This window comes from Misgurnus anguillicaudatus, chromosome 21, assembly GCF_027580225.2.
Source record: "Misgurnus anguillicaudatus chromosome 21, ASM2758022v2, whole genome shotgun sequence".
Classification (NCBI taxonomy): Eukaryota; Metazoa; Chordata; class Actinopteri; order Cypriniformes; family Cobitidae; genus Misgurnus; species Misgurnus anguillicaudatus.
The window spans coordinates 40,510,715-40,532,594 of NC_073357.2; the positions used below are offsets into that span (position 1 = coordinate 40,510,715).

General features: G+C 36.1%; 2 protein-coding genes across 3 annotated transcripts; one reads left to right on the forward strand and one right to left on the reverse strand.

Moving 5' to 3' along the window:
- c21h16orf87 (chromosome 21 C16orf87 homolog) lies at positions 1-6,680 on the reverse strand. 2 transcript variants are annotated; one of them, XM_073859158.1, is made up of 4 exons: positions 6,286-6,680; positions 5,380-5,483; positions 2,059-2,231; positions 1-744 (listed from the first exon to the last, which is right to left on the reverse strand). In XM_073859158.1, exons 1-4 carry the CDS (start codon positions 6,349-6,351, stop codon positions 626-628), a joined length of 462 nt encoding a protein of 153 aa, XP_073715259.1. In that variant the 5' UTR covers positions 6,352-6,680; the 3' UTR covers positions 1-625. The 2 variants fall into 2 exon arrangements, with proteins under 2 accessions (XP_073715259.1, XP_073715260.1); XM_073859159.1 differs by lacking the exon at positions 6,286-6,680 and adding an exon at positions 5,736-5,987.
- A 2,759-nt stretch (positions 6,681-9,439) lies between these two features.
- gpt2 (glutamic pyruvate transaminase (alanine aminotransferase) 2) lies at positions 9,440-19,092 on the forward strand. The gene is made up of 11 exons (XM_073859160.1): positions 9,440-10,024; positions 10,842-10,931; positions 13,628-13,736; positions 13,847-13,980; positions 14,079-14,317; positions 14,511-14,595; positions 14,707-14,843; positions 15,418-15,592; positions 15,685-15,840; positions 17,520-17,632; positions 17,719-19,092. Exons 1-11 carry the CDS (start codon positions 9,710-9,712, stop codon positions 17,828-17,830), a joined length of 1,665 nt encoding a protein of 554 aa, XP_073715261.1. The 5' UTR covers positions 9,440-9,709; the 3' UTR covers positions 17,831-19,092.
- The last annotated feature ends 2,788 nt before the right edge of the window (positions 19,093-21,880 follow it).

Consider the following 21,880-nt stretch of genomic DNA (forward strand, 5'->3'; position numbering starts at 1 on the left):
AAGAATTTCATTTTGATTTTAATATATTTACATACAAGCTGAATGTTACACATGTTGGTTGCTGTTGTGAGTGACACAATAATATACAGTACAGAAAAATAAAATATGCACTTAAATTAAAGTATTAGAGGCATAATAAATAACCATTTAACAGGCATTCCCTGGATTCAATAGCAACGTGAACTAATATGGCTCACCGGCACCTGAATAAACAAACAGCGGAAAAGATTAGCATACAGGTTTGAATTAAGGATACCAGCCATGTGATTACCTTGCACAAAAATGTATCTTCGCTGAACCCATTGTTCCCTAGGAAATTATTAAGAAATGACTAAGAGTAACACTTAATACATTCCATAAAACTTGAATTAAAAGATAAATGGAATCCTACAACACTAATGTTTACTACAGGTTTCCACTCTTTTGCCGAGATCAGGTCTGAATTTCCACCAGTCCACGGTAGCACCACTGAGTTTTGGCCAAGGTAGGCAGGATTTAATCCACAGTCATAAGCATTTCCGGGTCAGTGTTTCCCATCCTCTCTTACATTAGACATTTGGGAGACCCGCACACTCATGTAGTGAGAGTCCTGAGTTTCATCTGCAATTGTTTCCAACAACTCTTGCTACAGGATGAGTCTCTGGCCCAGAATTTTGCGATTAATTTCTGCCAAGGCCACCGAGAACACAAAAGCTTTCTCATCAGAGAGATTGGCATAAATGTCAACCTCCTTTTCCTGTTTTTCTGCAAAAGAAAAACAAAGTAACTATATTTAGAATTGATTCGTGTCAACAGGATATGGTATAAAATATGAAGCATAATACCAAAAAGGCCAAATGAACTTTAAGCTAATAAAACTATATGAAACTTATTGTTCGATAACAAAGAGGAAAAGCACAGCAGATTGAGAGTATAGAATAGAAAAACAAAAGCTCCTCAATGGAAACGCTGATAATGCATGGATGTTTCCAATACGGCAATGATTTATTCAGCAGTGAGTAAAGAAAGGACCATGTGCGTAAATCATTAATCCACAATACAAAAGCCTTACATTTGGAACCAGTGCACAAAGAACCACATGCCACCCGACGTTTTTGAATACTGGATCTTTTTTAGTGCTCAGTGAGATGAATATTTAGGTTGTTATTTCAGTGGAAACGTACATAAACACAGTGTTTTACATAAAACACAATGGGGTTTCTCAGCAAAGAGTTTAGTTTAAAAGCAGCCTATTTGTTTTACAGCTAGGTGTGGTGGGGAGTGAAGACAGATTTAACCAAGATCAGTGGTGACATGCCACAGAGAGGCGTTTATTCTAAATAAAACGAGCAAATAAACAAAAATAAATCCTAGCGGACGAATGAAAAAAGAGAGAGGGACAGTGGTTATCTTAGTCATTATGCGAACTGGAAAACACAGCATCCTTACACACTGACAGAAGAGGCAGATTCAAAATAATAGGCTATTATTTCACACAATTTCTACAAAATATTACCTGACTACCTTTATAAATGCGTTTTTAACATACATAAAGCCTTGCTTTGTTTTCAGTCATTGCGGAATGACTCTTAAAGTGCTTTGACCTAACAGCCGAGATGACAAACATTTTAAATTGTGAGGAGAAAAATGCACAAGCGCATAAATTGGATGACTCAAAATGGTGAAAATGACACCTCAAAATAGAAACGAGATTATGAGACAGACAGCTCTAGAAAATAAACTTTGTTATGAAGGGTGTCCGCAAAGCACAAAAGAAAAAATTAAAATCAAGCATTATTCAAAAGATCCTTTTTGGTCTGCTGAACATCCCACTTTTGTTTACATTTAAATGCGTATGGTGTTGCTTTCATTAAAAAAATACTATTTTTTTTGTTTTTTTTAAACAGAGCAGTGTATGTTTATTAATATTATTATAAACAGTGAAGTTGATGATTCATTGTAAAAAACTACATGGAAGCCACATCATCATGCATCTCTACATTTCCCATAGTCCAGATGTTTGCAGTGACCATAAACCTATAATGATTACTCTTTTCCAAACATATGGGTGTGGTTTACCTTTTTCTTCCTCCTGCTTCTTCAGTCCAACAGTTTTTGGTCTGCCTCTGCCTCTACGAATAGGATCTGACTGGCTGTTGGTACGTGATCGTCTCCTGTTTTCCATATCATTGGTGGATGTTAAGTTTATCTTCTCTTTTCTGATTCTCTCTGTTCGTCTTCTCTTGGCATCTAATTTGTCTGAAACGCAATGAGATAAAGGGTTAACTTAAAATTCTACATATGGGTGAAATTATAAATGGTGTGGCCATAATTGTTGTTGGCAGTATTCATATTCTCACTAGCTAACACTCTTTTATAAACACATCTGCATATAATAAAACACCGGTTTCAACAGAAAATAAACCTGTTTTATGCATTATCTCAAACCCATCTCCCAAACATTACTGACAGACTAAAAAGTCAAAACAGAGGCCTGTCAGTCAACATGAAACAAATGGGCAGAAAGCACAGTCATTCTCTATGAAAAGAAAAATTAAAGGCTCATTACTATAGGAAGTAGGCCTGCTTCTCCATGAGGGAGTTTATTTATAGGGCTCAGTCTTCACCCTTCAAGCAAACGTCATCAGTAAAAGCCTCTCACAATCCTGTGTGAAAAGAGCTTATCGGATTGACAAAATAACTCAACCAAAATAAAAATAAAACAAATCAGAATAAAAACTTTTTTTTAAGAGGCATCACAGATATTTGCATAAGATCACTAATTTATTAAGAATTAAACTATCCAATGTAAGAAAAACAGAATAGAAAGAACACTTCAGTGATTAAAACTTGTAATAATCATACCAGCTAACTTAATCTTCAAATCTTTGATGACAACACATCTTATGGGAGCTTTTAAATATTAATACAATCAAGCATTTCAACAGCAGCCATTTTATTTAAAATGCTATAAGAGCTGTTCACAGGCCTGTTGTCTGACTGCATGTTAACTGAAAATAACATGCACTAACAAGCAGATCTTTGTTCTTAAACTAATTGAGAGCGCATCATTTACTAAAATCAAAATCATAAAGTATTAGTATCACATGAGAATATTTTTGTAGAATGTAATAAAATATTGGCCACAAACTTGAATAAGAAAATACTTGTACTGTACTTGTAATTTTTTAAACCCCACCACATATTTGTAGCAAAGGTTTACATCACATTTAAGGAACACATTTATGTCTTGTTAAGAATAAACAGTGTTAAAGGGATAGTTTACCCAAAAAGGAAAATTCTGTAACTGAGGAAAAATGAAAACTAACTCATTGAAGCTTCTGATCGGTTCGGTTATCAACATTACTTAAAGGATTAGTCAATTTTCTTTAGAAAATCCAGATAATTTACTCACCACCACGCCATCCAAAATGTTGATGTCTTTCCTTGTTCAGTCAAGAAGAAATTGTGTTTTTTGAGGAAAACATTCCAGGATTTTTCTCATTTTAATGGACTTTAATGGACCCCAACACTTAACAGTGTTAATGCAGTTTAAAATTGCAGTTTCAAAGGACTCTAAACGATCCCAAACGAGGCATAAGGGTCTTATCTTGCAAAGCATTTGCCATTTTTGACAATAAAAATAAAAATATACACTTTTAAACCATCATTTCTCGTCTTCCTCTGATCCTGTGACGTGCCAGCACGACCACACGCAATACATCATCACGTCAAGAGGTCACGGAGGACGTATGCGAAACTATGCCCCAATGCTTAAAATGAGAAAAATCCTGGAATGTTGTCCTCAAAAAACATAATTTCTTCTCCACTGAACAAAGAAAGACATCAACATTTTGGATGACATAGTGGTGAGTAAATTATCTATTTTTTTTTAAATGGACTAATCCTTTAAAATAACTTCTTTGGTGAACTATCCCTTTAACAAAAAAAACAGCCTGCACGCACAGCCAAAACCAGTTAGCCTAAATAAAGTCTGTCTTATTTAAACTTAAAGCACAATATTCTTAGCCAAATAGAGAATGAGAATAAACAGTCTATTCTGGTTTGGAGACAAGAGACTGGTGATAAAATGGAAACCAAGTGTTACAAGAGAAGAGACATTTCTTTTAGTTAGGACAAATACATCTTTCTTTTATCTAGAGAAGGTGAATACACCCTACATTAAACATAAGATCTCAGTCTCTATACACTTGCCCAGGAACCATTTTAGGCAACGCTATTTTGTAAATTAATTACACTTATACAGAAAGAGAATTTGCATATAAATATATAAAAATCGAAACATAAATCGAACATTTGTACAAAACATTCCATTCATAACTCAACGCAATGCAACAATTACAGACTGAGAACCCGCACCACATAAAATGCAATGCATGAGCCAGCTGGGCTTTGAAAAATAAAAACCACAAAACTTCAGCATGCTTATGACTATCTGTGAAGTTGACTGTTTTAAATCAAGTGGTTTATTTTTAGCTTATTATTATTGTGATATCAGGAATGATCATGGCTGAATGATAGGAGTGTATGTACTTTATACAGGGTAAAAAGCATACAATCCAAAGAATGCAACTGATACGGTTTTAAGCCACATGGTTAAGCTGACAAGAATAAAATGTAATTGTGAAAATTCTGCTTGCTAAAATGTAATCGCATGACTGTGTGTGTTACCCACAAAGTTTTCAGGTTTAACAAGATTAGTATGACCTAAACTGGCCTCTTATCACTTAAATGCACATTTAGTTAACTTTTTATGTGGGAAGTATCACTTCAACAATTCATAAAAATTTCAATGAAACTTAACTTATCAATCATTAAGAAAAAAAACACCTGTATCATTTTCCGTATAAAATTCTGCAATACTTTGAGGTCTCTTATATTGAAATTTTGTGACTAGTTTCTACATAACAAGACAGTACAGGGAGGGGGTGGAGAAGTAGAGGGAACAAGCTTTTCAGACAGGAATTAGTTTGCCCATCCCCCATCCCTCTTAGCACTACTCACTCAAGCAAACAGCTAGCACTGCAGCACTCATTTCTGTATTCTCAATGCATCCTGCTGACTGCAAACTTCACTTAGCCTATAGACTCAAATCATGCCAACAGTTTAAATATGACATGTTTGCATAACTCACACCCTAAAAGCAAGGCTAACTGTGCCATGTCAACTAATATATGCAAATACTTAATACATTTTCAGTGGGAGAAAAAAGTTAGCTGGGCAAACTCTGAAATCACATTCTAATTTCATATTTTGGAACATACTTCATTCAACAGTCATATTCACATTGCCATCTTGCTAAAGGCAACTTGATAAATTATAAAGCAGTAGTAAATAAATTAACACTAGACATAAATATTCAATGCATAAAAGATGCACAATTTGTCTATTACTGGAGATGACTTCTCGTTTAATTTAGCATTGAGAAGCTTTCGACTGATGAAGACATAGCCACAAGTACAGGATTTACAAGCTACAGGAATCTGAGAGAAACAGAAAGAGAAATTTAGAAGAGTTCAAAAACAAAGTGGTGGGTCTATTAATACATGCATATTCATTAAAAATGGCTAACAATGAATTCATGGTAACTGAGGACGAAAAACTCTTCAATGTTAAGCATTAAAGAAAGTAAATGAAAAGAGTCCCTTTGACTGGGGAAAAACTGACGCTGACCCATGTAACGTTAAGCAGGAAACTGAACATGTGCCAAAAGACAATATTGCAATTCAATATACATTGTAATAAAATGGTGGAGTCCCGTTCCTTCGAAGCCAAAATAAACAGTGATAATTCAATGTCATCAGGATTATTAAAATATCCGGGCGTCATCTTTAGAAGTGCTCGAAGTCTTAAGATAATATCGCGGTTTACTTTCAGACTTTCAGAGGTCAGCTTTGTTCGTGATATTTAAATAGGCGAGTACATGCTGCATGATACCAATTTCATTGTTTCAATACAGTAAGCTAGAAATCCTTATGTAGCAGTGATCATATTCAACTGTTAACTAACTGCTACCTTGGCGAAATGCAAACAAAATTAGCTGGCTTAACAATTGATACGACGTATAATATCAGTAATAACACTTATCACAATTACTCAAAATGTGAAAACCTTGAGTATATATATTTAGATCGTCGCCTAGGCAACAACGTTGCTCGTTTTCACACGCAAACATTAAATAATTTCTCATTGAACCAGCACGCATCACACTAAGCAAATCAACTCGGCATTGAGAACTTCAGAAAAAGACAAATACTCATCATTCATTCTAAAACAACACCTCACCTGTTGGTCACACTCGGGGCATGATTTGGTGGCCATTTTCACTTTCTTTACTTTATTTGTAGACATAACGAGGAGACTCGATAATATTCCTCCACCTCGGCAATCGTACTGTAAAACTTCAAGCTGCACTGACGCACACTGGCTGGGAGAGAGAGGAGTGCAGCTGATCGGCTTCCCGCGAGCTCAGGCACACACGTACTAGCCAATGGACCATCAATCACACGGTACACTCTGCGCATGCGCCATCAATCTTTCACTGGTTGTCAGGTCATATGAGCTGTGTATGTCGATATTTTTGTTGAAACATTATAAAGTTGACAATTGAGCCTCGCAAAACTGATTTGAACAAACGAGCACCGTAAGAAAGGTAAATATTGTGGGGTACAGATATTTCCTCTTATCTATGGCTGCAGCCCTCACCGAGCATGCGCGCCACAACATGACAGTCACGTGGTTAACGAACAATAAGTGCTGATGTGTGTGAAATAGAGATGTTGCTATCAAATTTAAACATTGTGTTCTGTTAACATAAAACGATGGGCCGAGTCACTTTTTTTTAAATTATTGGTTCCCCCGCATTAATAATAATCTCTGTCACCATGTGATGTATCTAAAATACTCTTTTTATATAAAATTGTATAATATTATGTGTGTGTATGATGTTAGCATTCGATTATAATTGTAATCTGTAATATGCCAAAAACACAACAGAGTGGCTAACACTGCTAGGCTTTTTATGTGTCAATGTGACAAAGTCAAAACATTCACTTAGAATTATGAGCATGAAAAAGTAGGATCTGATTGGTTTAATGCTGTACGTAGAGTTTTATGGGTTCCTTAGAAATGTGAATTTCCAAATGACTGAAAAGATAAAGTCTTTGGAAATTCCATGGAAGCATGGTATACTGACTTGTTTTAACACATTTTCTGGCATGCAAGAATTAGTTCCACATAGCCTACCCCCTGTTCACTGATTTTTTTTTAACAAATATACATAAAAGTGCACCAGACACTCAAATGTTGGTAGCAGTAAGAGAACTTTTGGTAGCTTTTTAAACTACTGATAGGTGTTAGTAAAATATATATTTACATTAAAGGGGACATTTCACAAGTGTTAAATACATCGTTGGTGTCCCCAGAGTACATATGTGAAGTTCTAGCTCTAAATACCATAGATAATGTTTTATAGCATGTTAAAATTGCCACATTGTAGGTGTGAGCAAAAATGTGACATTTTTGGGTGTGTCTTTTTAAATGCAAATAAGATGATCTCTGCACTAAATGGCAGTGGCGTGGTTGGATAGTGCAGATTAAAAGGCAGTATTATAACATTTAAACATGGAAAAAGTCAGATTTTCATGATATGTAATGTCCCCTTTAAAACACAATAATGCTGTCGAGGTTGTACACTTGTATATCCAACAGATGGCAGCATTTCACTCACATTTTACAGCTGTGAAACTACAGAATCATTTTCAATTCTTCTGTATGACGTTTTAGGATGAATATGTTGTTATGTTAATACATTATATTATGAATATATTAGATTATGTTTTATAATGTTATGTTTGCTCTATGTATACATTGTAAATACTTAAGTGTAATGGATAGGGGAAATTTTGTGTTCATTTTCTGGTTACACAGACAAAGAGTTAGTGAAGTTTCATGCTATTTATTTTATTCTTTTGTATTGTACAGATTATTTTTGTTTAGTTATTAACGTTTTGGTTATTGTTTTGGCTCTCCCTTAAATCCATTGTTTCTACATTTCTTTATTTGATTAATTAAAACATATTCTTTTTGAACTTTAGACTTTGTTTTGATATTTGGGGGTAGAAGACTGGACCTTTGATATTTTCGGTTAATTTCTTGTTGTTGTTACCTGTAACATTTCTAAAAACTTTCAATTTTGCTGATCATTTTTAAAGCTTGAGAGTAAAAACCGATGTTGAATTATGTAAATGTACTTTTCAAGTAAAAAGTTTTCAACAAATCTGTTGAAAGGAACAAATAGTACAAATATTTTATCTCGTCAATGTAATTATTGTAAAGATTCAATCAAGCCTAAGCTGGTTGCCTGGTTTTAGCTGGTTAAAATGTATGGTTTTAGAGGGGTTTTGGACACTTTTTTAGCTGGCCTTAGCTGATCAGGCTGCAGGGAGACCAGCTGACTCACTGATGTCAGTTTGATAGCCTAAATATTTCCTAAAATGGAGATTACATCAGCATCCCTTTTTGTTTAGTTTTTTTTATTATTGAATTGACAACAATAATTAATCAAATACTTGGCAGTAACAATATCATAACAATTACAAAAATATGCTAGGGGGAATTTACAATAAAAATATCAAAAGTGGTTCTCAAACTGGGGTCCGGGGCCCCCAGGGGGGCCGCAAGATGGTGCTAGGGGGGCCCCACTTTTATGACAATTTATAAAATACATTAATTTTCATGAATTCTGTGATTCTGTGAAATTAAACCTAAAAAAATAAGGCAGCACTACTTTGTATAATTTAATGTTTTGTTTAATTAAAATGTGAAGTTTTAGAACTGTTTTTTGTCATACATTTTCTTTGGGGGGTCCGCAAAGAAATGCACCATACACAAAAGGGGCCACACACTAAAAAAGTTTGAGAACCACTGAAATAAAGTACAGATTTTCAAAGTTTTCAGTGCTTTTGCTTTAAAGAAAAAATCTTATTAAATCAATATAAAGTTCCATTTATTTTTTTTAAAGGAGATGAAACATTTGTGAATATGAAATTTTGCTAACAGAAGCATCAGATTTATTATATAAATACTATTGGTAGTATGGTAGTCTCTTTGATTATTTAAACACCAAACACCAAAAAGTAAATGTTTCCTTAATTAAACAAAATCATTATACATAACAAAATCATCAATATTCTTAACAATAAAATCACAAACATTTTCCCAAAAGGTACCACCAGCCCATTTGGTTTCCTACCGCAGTCTCTTCTGATGAAATCCTTGCCGGTTGTGACAGTGTTGAAAAAGTCCCTCCCCTCAGACACACCTACCCGTTTGTATCACTGGGTATTGTAGTTTTATTTTTGTTGTATGCCATGACAGTTGAGAACTGAGAACTACATGAGAACTACATTACCCATTACGCACAGATAGATAAATGCGTAGAATGAGGGGATAAAGAGTGGCGGGTTTATGGTTGTAGGCGACGATGATGAACGCTTCTCTAGCAAACATTTGATCATGCTAACCGGCCTTGCGTAGAAAGACCTAATTGAGAAAGTGGAACCGCTGTCTTTATTTCTACATTTCAACATTTGAATTAACCTTTATCTAACTAAAACTACGGAGAAGGCTCTATTGTACGGTCATCGTTCGCGCGTCCTTGTTTTGGATTTTTGATAGGTTCCGCTTCAGACTTTCTCACTTTACCGACATGTTTCGCTTGCAGTCCCTGGCAGCTCGTTCACTGATCGCCGGAGCTCTTGATCAGTATACTCCTTTGACACTCAAATCTTTACCGAGTCTCAATGGGGTGAGACACAAATCTCAAGGTCCCTCCGTAGAGAAGTACGGACAGATGCGCTTCAGCACCGCCGAGGCTAAAATTGATGCTGGGCTTTTTAATGGAAAAATGCGGGAGAGGATTCTCAGCATGGAGACATTGAACCCGCAGGTGAAGGCTGTGGAGTATGCGGTGAGAGGACCCATTGTCATTAAAGCTGGAGAAATAGAGAGAGGCTTGGAGGAGGTGAGAGCACTTGACATGCTGCTGTATCAGCGGTTTTATTTTAATTATGTGAAATTACCAACGCTTACATGATCGCATCAGTCTGCATTTTGTCAAGAACATACACACATATTGCACAGAGTTTAATTCAACATCTTTTATTCATTTATTTTTGAATGAAACAGACTCGGCCCTTAGGAAAGTAATTCAGTTTCTAACCTACATTTGTGACCATAATCAAAGCAATACAACAAGGGGTTTCTTCCTACAAAGCTGACCATTCAACACTAGTGTTATCTAACCCTCTTTACATAGGGTTAGTTTGTTTGAGTTTGTTTGGTCTGTCATGAGAGATGAGCTTTTCGAGCACTAATTATAGCCCATGAACAGGTGGCATTTTGGCGAAGTAAACGATTCCCTTCAGACACTCACCATCTCTAGTGTGCTCTTAAATTGCCCTTCAGTAGTACATGAACTTTGCATTGTCATGCCCTCTGCACTTGACTGGATGGTACGTCCTGAATGTGCACAAAGGGATTTGAGGACCACAGTGACGCACAATCGGTGGCAACAAAAGTGACATGTGATGGAAAAATAAAATCTAGTCTATTTAAGACTTTATTTCATAACCAGTTTGTCATTTTAACATAGCTGTGAGATAAACCTACACCTGCATCCTTGACACATCCTGATAATGCAAAAATGCATGCAAATATTTGCCTTGATGTATATCCATTCTATGTGCATTCATTTCAGGCACATTTGATTTGCTATACTATGTACTTTTTAATGCCATTAAGTTGTTTATCTGTTATTGACAATTCTCTTTAATCTACAGGGCAGTACAAAACCCTTCTCTGAGGTCATCAAAGCCAATATTGGTGATGCACATGCCATGGGACAGCAACCAATCACCTTCCTCAGACAGGTAAACCCCATTCACACAGACCTTTGGTCCCAGAAAATACTCGTAAAATTGCCAGACAAGCGTCTGTGTGAACACAAACTTGTCCCGTTAATCTTCTGGGATCGTTGCCAGAAAGAGGACCTAGTCAGATACACGGATAACCCTCTGTGTGAACAAGAAGCCGAAAGAATGCCGTAATGGGCGTGTCGTAGTGAGGACGCGCGCATCATCACAACAAAAGTTATGGTTCAGCTCTTTAAAACGAGAGATAACATGCATATAAACATTCACCACGAGAAATGTTGCAAACTTTATTGATGCAGTTATCAGGAAATGATAAATGAGACGCATAAACAATGACGCACGTGCCGTAGTGTGGACGCGCGTGTCATGGCAACATGAAGTTGGTTCAACTCTTTAAAATGAGGGATTTACAACATTCACGACGAGAAATGTCAGCAAACTGGACTGAAGCAGATATCAGGTAAGTTAGCTCGTTACTTACTGCGTTGAAACTGAGATCATTCAGCAGCATAAAAGAATATCGCGTCACGTGCTCATTTGAGCTATAATAAACGGAAATATCAGCGCGTCATCCCAACAAGATATATCGTTCAGCTTCTCAAAATGCGGTTTTAAATGCATATAAACGATCACGATGAGAATGTCTGAAAACTGTATTAAAGCAGAAATCAGTGAGCTCGTCAAATATCCACTCTGAAGCTGAGATCATTTACCAGCATAAGAACGGCGCATCACGCGCTCCTTTATAATCTTATCATAAACAAAAATGGTTCTTGGAGAGAGAAATAAAATATAATATGCAAACTTCAGACGCTGCGTAGAAGAGAGGGCGTGACTTTCAATAGGTCACGTGTCTTTCCGGGACCATCAGAAGCCGGGTAATCATGGCAGTGTGAATGAATAAAAAATCTAAGGATCCAGGAAAAATCCCGGATGCCTTTCCCGTGTGTTTTACGGAATGTCTGTGTGAAAAGGGCTGTAGTCAAAAATGCATGGATTGTACTAACTAAATATGCTTTTTGCCTTAACCATCTCTCTAAAACAAAAAATGCTGGGTTATTTAACCTATACTTGGTTGCTTCAACCCATTGTTGGATAAAATATTAACTTTTTTGGGGTTACTTTAACCCAGTGGCTGGGTTCGACTCTTTTTGACCTTGTTCACACTGTCAGTCCAAACCCAATTTTGATGCATATTCGATTTGAATGTGTCCATACTGTGCATCACAACTGTTCAGATCCAATCTGTGTGCATCCTGTAGCGTTCTGCCGTTTTCTGGGTTATCTGCACTGTTTCTGTGGTAATGATGTTGGCTGACACGACAATCTGCCTCAACGTCTGACATGTTTATGTTTTACGTGATGCGACAGCATGATGTAACGATAAGATACACAAATGTGATGAGGGTGGTCAGACTGCAATGGATATCCAGAAATGCGATTTCAAACCACCTCTGGATGTAGCCTGAAATGGATTAGAGAAAAACGGATTTCATGTGGTTTTTGGCCGTTCACAGGTTCTAAATGTGTTTGGATTCCAATCAGATATGCACCAAAATCGGATTTGGGCTGACAGAACAAGATATCTAACCCAGCGCTGAGTTTGAACAACCCAGGATGGGGGGTGTATTGTCCTAAGAAAGAGCAGTCACCTAATAGTCCTCAGTTCAATTTTTTTCCAAAACATGGCCAAAAATATTTCCCTATTATTTTTTATTTAACATTTACTTTACATGAACCATTTATTGTCTCTGTGGTACAATGTAGATGTAGTCTTGGATGTATTTTTTTGAACAAATTTAGAACAGATTTAGCTCATTTGGTTGACAGTTCTGTCATTTAACCTGTAGCACTATCATATCCTACAAAACTAAAATCTTTTACTATCATGCTTATGTGATATTTCTTTGTTTATCACTGAAGTTTGTGTTATTTTATGTCATGATTTACAGCAGCTCTAGTTGACCACTCTCAATTTTGCAAGACTGTGAATTCCTGTTAAAGACGGCCTTAAATTACTTGCCAGTAATTGTAGTGTAGTCACAGTTTATGCAGCCTTGAACTGAACAAAAGCTTGTGTGCTGACCCAGGCTTGTCTCTGTTCCATTGTCGCTGCAGTTTATGACGTGGAATCATTTGTTTGCGATTCAACATAATGAAAATTCATGTTTGCGCAGTTTACACATGATATTAAAATCTGTCTTGACTGATATGATCACAAGTGTACTGTTCAAAATTACAATTTCACTTGTCTCGGAAAGTCTCAGATGTTGTGTATATAATGTGTGTGTATGAAATGCAAGCAGATTTTAAAGCATGACAAATCTGTCCATGTGAGTGCAACGTGTGTCAATTCTTAGCCAAAGGAAAGATGCCTCTGGCTACATGAGCTATCACTTGGAAACCTCAGGAACATCTAGATTCCTCTAGCCATCTGTCCCTGATTGTGTTGCGCTAGGGAGCAAAAGTCCTGCACAACTGTGCAAACTTGCATAAATGCACCATAATATTGATGCATGTTTGTTTTCAATGGTAAAATACATTTACAGCACTTGCTGAATATGTCCCCATCGCAGTGAAGTTCATCTAATCAGTACTTTATTTATTTGATCACTAATAGAGCTTTAGTAAAAAATTCATTTGTTGTTTTTGAATGAACAGAATACATGCAACTTGTATGTGTTAATGTGCAGGTGGTGGCTCTCTGTACATTCCCTGAACTGATGGACAGCCCCAGTTTCCCAGAGGATGCAAAATGGAGAGCACGGCGTATCCTGCAGGGCTGTGGCGGATACAGTCTTGGTGTGTGCACTTTTTTTTTAATATTGTTGATAATAAATATATCTGGGAAGGAAGTTGGGACACAATGCAAATTGCTTTACCAATACCAACACGTTTGCTTTTGGTTGCAGGGTCCTATAGTGCAAGCCAGGGTGTAGAGTGCATCCGTAAAGACATTGCAGCATATATTGAGCAAAGAGATGAGGGAGTGCCTTCCAATTGGGAAGACATTTTTCTCACCACCGGTGCGAGTGATGGCATTATGGTAAGTGAGGATAGATTTAGAAATGTGATCCAGTGGTTGGGTCTGCAAACCAAAAAAACATCTAAAGAAAGATGTTTGTGTGTTGATTTTGTTTAAAGACTATTCTGAGACTACTGGTGTCCGGAAAAGGCAGTTCTCGTACTGGTGTAATGATCCCCATCCCTCAATACCCGCTCTATTCAGCTGCCATCTCGGAGATGGATGCAGTGCAGGTCAACTACTACTTGGATGAGGACAACTGCTGGGCCCTTGACATCAATGAACTTCACAGAGCCTATCAGGCTGCTAAACAGCACTGCCAACCTCGGGTCATTTGTATCATCAACCCTGGAAACCCAACTGGTAGGTGAATTGTAAACTTATAGGGAATGAATTTTTATATGGCAATATTTTTTCCAAAAATGTTTATCTTAAAATAAAAATCCCAGTGCTAGTTTTTGCCCCAAAATGTGTGACACACCATGAACCAAAATAAAAAGCAAGATGTTGAATGCCTGTTATGCCCCTTCCTTCATTCCTATTCAACCTTTAACTGGTCAAGTCCAGAGTAAAAAATGCATTGAAGAAGTCTTGCACTTTGCCCATCAGGAGAATCTCTTCGTTTTGTCAGATGAGGTAACAGCAATTTATTTTGCATTCAATGGTTGAATTCAAAAGCCTTTCCTTTGAAAGTATGTGTGACTCATCCAACTAAGTGGAAACATCACATTCTTCGTGTTTTGGCAGGTCTACCAGGACAATGTGTATGCTTCTGACTGTCAGTTCCACTCCTTCAAGAAGGTGCTATATGAGATGGGCCCTGAGTACTTCAACAGTGTGGAGCTCGTCTCTTTCCATTCTACCTCCAAAGGGTACACTGGAGAGTGAGTATCCGAATCCAAACAGCCTTTCCAAGATCAGTTTTCACTGACCCCTTACACGCACAGGACATATGCACACTATCCTGAAGCATATTTAGAAGTCATCTGGCTCTAATTAACCATTTTAAATAGAAATCTCATGACTGTCAGGTTGTTGACGTTTGTAAGGACAACCTTAGCTGGAGACCGTTTAAGAAGCATTTAAGTGTACAGGGTTTGTTTATAATCAAGTTTATTTAAGTTTGAAAGGAGCATGCTCATGTAATCCAACCAATCATTCCCCATTACCTCATTCCCAGCTGGTATATCTATCCCAGTTAGGGTGGGGGTTATCTACGTTTGGGCTAATGTTCTCCCCTCGGACAGCACAAACATCTTGTGAAATGTAGAATTTGTTTAAGCAGTTAAACCCTTTCTACTATAAAGTTGTTTAATTTATGTCAACTGTAGAATGTGGCCTGACTTGAATAAAATATCTGTCATTGTTTCTTTGGCAAGCCCAAACATTTGGTTTCATGTTAATTAACTTTTTGGAAACCCTTGTCAGAGAACTCATTGAGAGCTTGTACTACTGCAGGTGTGGTTTCAGGGGTGGATATATGGAGGTGATCAACATGGATCCAGAGGTCAAGGCCCAACTAGTAAAGCTTTTATCAGTGAGACTGTGCCCTCCCTTGGCTGGCCAGGCTGCCATGGATGTCATTGTCAACCCTCCACAACCAGATGAGCCCTCATTTAAGCAATTTTACCAGGTCAGTGATGTGACGTTTCTGCCCGATACAAGGTTGTGAGGCAATACATTTACGTAGTTATGTACAATATTTCATGTGTCTATCTCTCTTAGGAGAAAACTGCAGTGCTGGGAGCTTTAGCAGAGAAAGCTAAACTGACTGAGCAAATCCTGAATGCAGTTCCAGGAATTAAGTGCAATCCCGTCCAAGGAGCCATGTACGCTTTCCCCCGCATCTTTATTCCTCCTAAAGCAGTGGAAGAAGCCAATGTAAGTGCTCCTGACTTTAACAAAACTCTGCACCGCAAAAAGTGACTTTCTTACTTACTTTTTTTTTTTACTTTTTTTTTTTACTTGTTTTCAGTAGAAATATCTAAAAATTCTTCAATCAAAATGTATTTCCTTGATGAGCAAATGACCTAAGAAAATATCACTAGTTTTTAGACAAAACATATCAAATTTAAGTACATTTGTGCTTAAAACAAGCAAAATGGAATCTGCCAAGGGAATAAGAATTTTTTTTTTCTTGATTTTACTTAATACAAGAAAAATTCAGCAAAAACTATTATTCCACTGGCAGATTTTTTTTGCTTGTTTTAAGCTTAAATTTGCTTAAATTTAATATGTTTGTCTAAAAATTAGTGTTATTTTCTTAGGTCATTTGCTTATCAAGAAAATACATCTTGATTTAAGAATTTTTAGATATTTCTACTGAAAACAAGACAAAAATACAAAGTAAAAGTCATTTTTTGCTGTCTGGCTCTCTGTGGCTTTATTGCTTTTGATATCCTGGTCATAAGTATCAGCGTTACTTCATTGTTCATTTACTACATGGTGATTCTTGGTTCATCTGAATAGAAAGGGTGTAACCAGTACAGCTAGTTCAGCAAACTTCCACACTGTCACAGTTTAATGGCAATACAATGCATGCAACTCTAATACATCAGGCTTTAAAATATATCTCCTTTTGGCAGTCATGGCAAATATATTTAAATAAAAAAATTCTTACATTTTTGAAACTGTACACATATTGGCATGATTGTTTTACATAAAATAATGCCAATCCCATCAGCACACAACACAGTGACATGTGAAAGATGTCTTATGAATGTAACCGCTATTCATAATTCAACAGATTTAACAATAATTGAAAAAGTTGCCTTAGCAGTACATTGAAATAAGTTTTAGTTGAGGCATTAAAACTATTACCGAACCAAAATACTATAACTACAAATAAAATAAAAACAAAACTAGTGAAATAACAAAACCTCATAGCAAAATTATTGAAATTTTAACTAAAATTAAGATAAAAATAAAGCTAAAAACTACAATAAAGCTGAAATAAAAACTAACTCAATAAAAGGTCTCAGTCAATTAACTACCAGCAAGCAATTTTTTTAATTATTAACCTCCTAAGACCCGAGTTTTGTTTTGTCCTTTTTTCAGATTTCTACCAGCTATTTTGGGGTTAGAAAGAACCAATAAATATACTAACCAAATATTTTTATTTGAACATGAAGCAGTGTATTTGTCCACATGTTTGTGTACAACAGGTTCCAGTTCCACAGAATTCCACAGAAAGTATTATGGTGCAAACAACCAAAATATTAGATCTCTACGTATGTCTAATAGTCATCCAAACAGGCCAAATTTGGGCTGTCAGTGAACATTTAATGGATGTCATTCCATAGCCCTAAAATAAATAAATGTAACAAAACGCCTTGTAATCACTGTTGATTTTGCTTACATTATGGAAATTCAAACATGTCGCAAGTTCTTTTGGCAGAAATTACTTTTTTTTTTTTTTGGCTAGAAGTGGGTTACTTGTAGCCAGACTATATCAGGTCTATAGTTAACTTAAAATGTGAAATGACGGTTAATGCTTGTTGAGTCAAGCATTAAAGGTTCCAGCTGTGGATGTAAAAACTGAAAGTTGACTGGTTTTCCAGGCTTTAGGAATGAAACCAGACATGTTCTACTGCCTGAGGTTGCTGGAAGAGACCGGAATCTGTGTTGTTCCTGGTAGCGGCTTTGGACAGAAAGATGGAACATACCATTTCAGGTAAACTTGCTTAGAAGCAGATTTAAACATAATCTGCATAGTTGGGTAACACATTTTCCGTAATGGTTGTTCTGTCTTCATTTCAGAATGACGATCCTGCCGTCCACAGAGAAGCTGAAGGTGCTCCTTGCCAAAGTTCATGATTTCCAAGTCAAGTTCTTGCAAGAATTTTCTGCTTTGGAGCAGCTACAGAGATAATATAAGTTGGCCAAGCCCAGCATGACAACTTGAACTAATTTTTGTCAACTTAAATTAATAACAACAAAGGTAGTGTTAAGGGCCTTGCGTGCTAAGTTTATTTTTTGTTTTATACATGATTTTAGGAGATTATGGCCATGTTATTTTTTGGTAGATATACTTTTGCAAGGTGGTTTAACCCAAATGTAACACTAAGCATTAATTTTTTTATGTAGATGCATGTATCCGTCCTTTTTTTTCTGGTTTTAATTTGTTCTTAAATTGTTCATTTGTAAACCATGTGCATGGTGAACAAACACACACATGAGATTAGACAACAATGACTGCAAATTTTTCACAAAACTGTAGTCTGGCCACTTCAGCAATTATTTGCACATAAGATTGTGTTGCCATATCCTCTAGGTCCGCTGCAATTTCTGACTATTCTTGTATTTTTGAATACTTCAAAACATGAAATGATTTAGCTGATACATTTCATTTTTTCACTTTGATAGTAGATTTTTTTGTGAGCGGAAAAGGATGTTTATGACTGAAATTCTGAAGGTACGTCATATGGGTGAGATTTTGAAAAGTTTACAGGGAGGAACTTTTTATTATGTCGGTTGTCCTCACCTTAGTTGCACTCATTGCCATGCAATGTACATGTTTTATTTAAAAATGAGAAACTTAATTGCAAGTGAAGGTTCTGTTGGCATCTTTGACCCATGTTTACTGTATATATGTTGCATCATGGGCATTTGAAAACATTGACTGAAGCATGTGTTGGGGAAAGTTATGTTGAAAGTTCTGGACTGTGACTAATCTTACTAATGTATTTTCTCCAGGTTTAGCAAAGTAAATGTTACACTTAATCGTAGTCCCGTTTAAAATAAGGTTGATTTCAGAGAGTAATTTGTGCCAAAGTTGCAAATTCTGTTTTTTTTTAACCTAAATTATCTATTTTAAATCTCAATTTTAAAGGACTCTGTTATTTTTTTTGTCAAAGTCATTAACAGTAAATTGTGTTAATGCAGCATCTTGGGCTTTAATATTTTATTTTATATGAGGTGCCTTTACTCCTCCTTTATCTGTGAGCTTTTAATGTATTGATTTTCCCTTCCTGCAGTGCTTGTAATATTGAAATGGTTCCTTTTTATAGCTTGTTTCTTCCATGTACTTTGTTTACAGATTTTTGAAAATACAGTACTAAAAGTCAAAACGCACAGGGGCTACATCTGTTACATTTGCGAGTTCTTTTTTTTAATAAAGACGACAAATTATAATACTGTTTTTGTGTGAAACTTATCAAAATTGCTTGACAAACATGAACTAATGAAGTAAACAGTATTTTTTTGTTATTGTGAATTTAATTCCAGTTTTATATGCCCTGTACAAACCATAAGAAACTACACATTTCTGCCATATCAGGGGGAACGTACTGACTGACAACTGAGACTGTTACTGTCAGTCAGATACTGTTCCCCTTTGTTCTAGAACAGTGGTTCTCAAACTGGGGTACGGGGCCCCTAGGGGGGCCGTGAGATGGTGCCAGGGGGCAGCACTACTTTGTATAATTTAATGTTTTGTTTAATTAAAATGTGAAGTTTTAGAACTGTTTTTTGTCTCAAATTTTCTTTGGGGGGCCGCGAAGGAATGCACCGTACACAAAGGGGGCCGCACACTGAAAAAGTTTGAGAACCACTGTTCTAGAAGACAGAAAGTAGCCTACCTTCATGTATCAAATTCACACACTTTTCACCACACGAGTAGATTAGAAGATTTTACCTGCTGTTGCTTAATTCATCATATCAGAGGAAAGTTCAGAGAATGTATCCCAATTAATGAGAACGTTTAATTCAGTGGATCTCAATCTGGGGGCCCCAGTTTTATGACATTTTATAAAATACATTTTCATGATTTCTGTGTAATTAGACCTCAGAAAAATAAGGCTATTAACTAGCAGCAGTCCATTGTATATTTAGGTTTTGTTTAATTCAAATTGCATGTTTCACAATGTTTTATGTCATACATTTTCTTTTGTGGCACCACGAAGGGCACAAGGGGTCTCCACGCAGAAAAAGTTTAACTTTCAACTTTAAGGGGTGGTTTCCCGGACAGGAATTAGATTATCTTAGACTAAAATAAATGTAAGAAGTATGAAAACAACTTGCACTAACATACTTTAAAACAGTTGTTCTCAAACTTTCTCCGCGTGCGGCCCCCTTGTGTAAGGTGCATTCCTTCGTGCTCCCCCCCAAAGAAAATTTATGACAAATTTTAATTAAACAAAACATATTAAGTTATACAAAGCAGTGCTGTTGGTTGGTAGCCTTATTTTTATTAGGTTTAATTACACAGAATTCATGATAAATTAATGTATTTTATAAAATGTCATAAAACTGGGGCCCCCCTGGCACCATCTCGTGGCCCCCAGTTTGAGAACCACTGCTTTAAAATACATCAGTGCCCTTTATTAAGTTATACAAAGCAGTGCTGTTGGTTGGTAGCCTTATTTTTATTAGGTTTAATCACACAGAATTCATGATAAATGAATGTATTTTATAAAATGTCATAAAACTGGGGCCCCCCTGGCACCATCTCGCGGCCCCCAGTTTAAGAACCACTGCTTTAAAATACATCAGTGCCCTTTGTTTTGCTTTAAAATTCACACAAGTAATGTTTTTAGTAAGACATGTGTGTTAAAACTACACTAGTCAACATTTGAAGTGGATCAAAAAAGTTAATCAAAGTTGTCCAAAGACAAGAACGCGTGTTGGGAATTGGTTTTTAAACAACTTTTATGAAAGGTTTTGATACACTTCAAATGTTGACTATATAGTTATATTACCCAATTAAACTAAGGCCTAGTCCTGTCTTAAGCTAATCCCTGTCCAGGAAACCACCCTATGTCAGATAAACCTTCCCCAGGTTAAGTAAGGGATAAAATGCTAGGGAAGGAATCAAAGCATGACAAAGAAGCACAAAGCCATTATTCCCAAAATTGTTCCTCATAGTCCTGTTCCTCATTTTTACCCAAGCGTTTCACATATACTAATCACTTGATATAACAAGATAACTTTTTAAACGCTATACAGAAGTAAAATAAAAATATTTTGTATTAAATGTTATAATAAAATATTAACTTGTAAAAATAAAGTTTAAAAAGATGATAATTAGTCCACTATCATTGCCAATATGACGCATACCCTTCAGAAAATTAACTAGTTAAAATTACCCATGGCTTTATAGTAAATGGAGTAACCTTGTGTATTGGTGAAATGTGGTTCTTGTATTGAGGATATGATGAACTAAAAATAAAACCTTCAAGAAATGATTGTCCAGTTGACAGTCTGAAGGGATTAAAGGCCATTAAAAAACGGGTTTAAACAAATTTACCACACATATCTACCATGACTGTTTTCCTTTTTATGTCTTCATTAACGCAAAACAATAATATACTGTTGTTAAACTAAACATACCCTGCTACACATTTTGCTGAGAAAGTCTATTATGAGTAATAGTGTCACTTACTGCTAGGGTTGCCAACTTTCTGAAATGGAAATAAGGAACGCTGGGGGGGGGGCGCATTTTGAAAAAAATAAAACCCTTAAATGAAGACTTCTGGTGAAAATAGTGGAAACGAATTAATAAATTTAGATACATATATTTCATATTTCATACAACTTCTTAGGCCTAAATATTTAATGAATAGCAAAGTATGCCTAATAAGTATACAAGACTGAACCACATAGATGTGAAATATAAAGGCTATCATGATCATTTTGCCAACAATGAACCATGGTTTTGTTAAGTTTATAATACGCCCTCTTCAAAGACCCCACCCCTTTTTAAACCTTGAGCTATCTAAATCCATAATTATTTAATAAGAAACCCATCAGAAATGATTGACACATTATGAGACGAGGGGGAGCGGGACACAGGAAAGAGGGAGAGCACTGGAGAGATAGTACAGGTTTAGCCTATCACTTTCTTATCAACTGTATTTGAGTTTTAAAAATCCACATAATTACATACCATATGAGCCTCTGGAGACGACTGACGGACAATGAA

What these genes read in the sequence shown, in the direction of transcription:
- c21h16orf87 (XM_073859158.1), bottom strand. Translation starts at nt 6,351, where the DNA reads ATGTCTACAAATAAAGTAAAGAAAGTGAAAATGGCCACCAAATCATGC. An exon ending in TCTCCAGTAATAGACAAATT is followed by an intron (nt 2,232 to 5,379) that starts GTGCATCTTTTA and finishes TTCAGACAAATT; the next exon opens with AGATGCCAAGAGAAGACGAA. An exon ending in GAAGCAGGAGGAAGAAAAAG is followed by an intron (nt 745 to 2,058) that starts GTAAACCACACC and finishes TTTCTTTTGCAG; the next exon opens with AAAAACAGGAAAAGGAGGTT.
- gpt2 (XM_073859160.1), top strand. Translation starts at nt 9,710, where the DNA reads ATGTTTCGCTTGCAGTCCCTGGCAGCTCGTTCACTGATCGCCGGAGCT. An exon ending in CTGTGGCGGATACAGTCTTG is followed by an intron (nt 13,737 to 13,846) that starts GTGTGTGCACTT and finishes TTTTGGTTGCAG; the next exon opens with GGTCCTATAGTGCAAGCCAG. An exon ending in CATTTAAGCAATTTTACCAG is followed by an intron (nt 15,593 to 15,684) that starts GTCAGTGATGTG and finishes TATCTCTCTTAG; the next exon opens with GAGAAAACTGCAGTGCTGGG.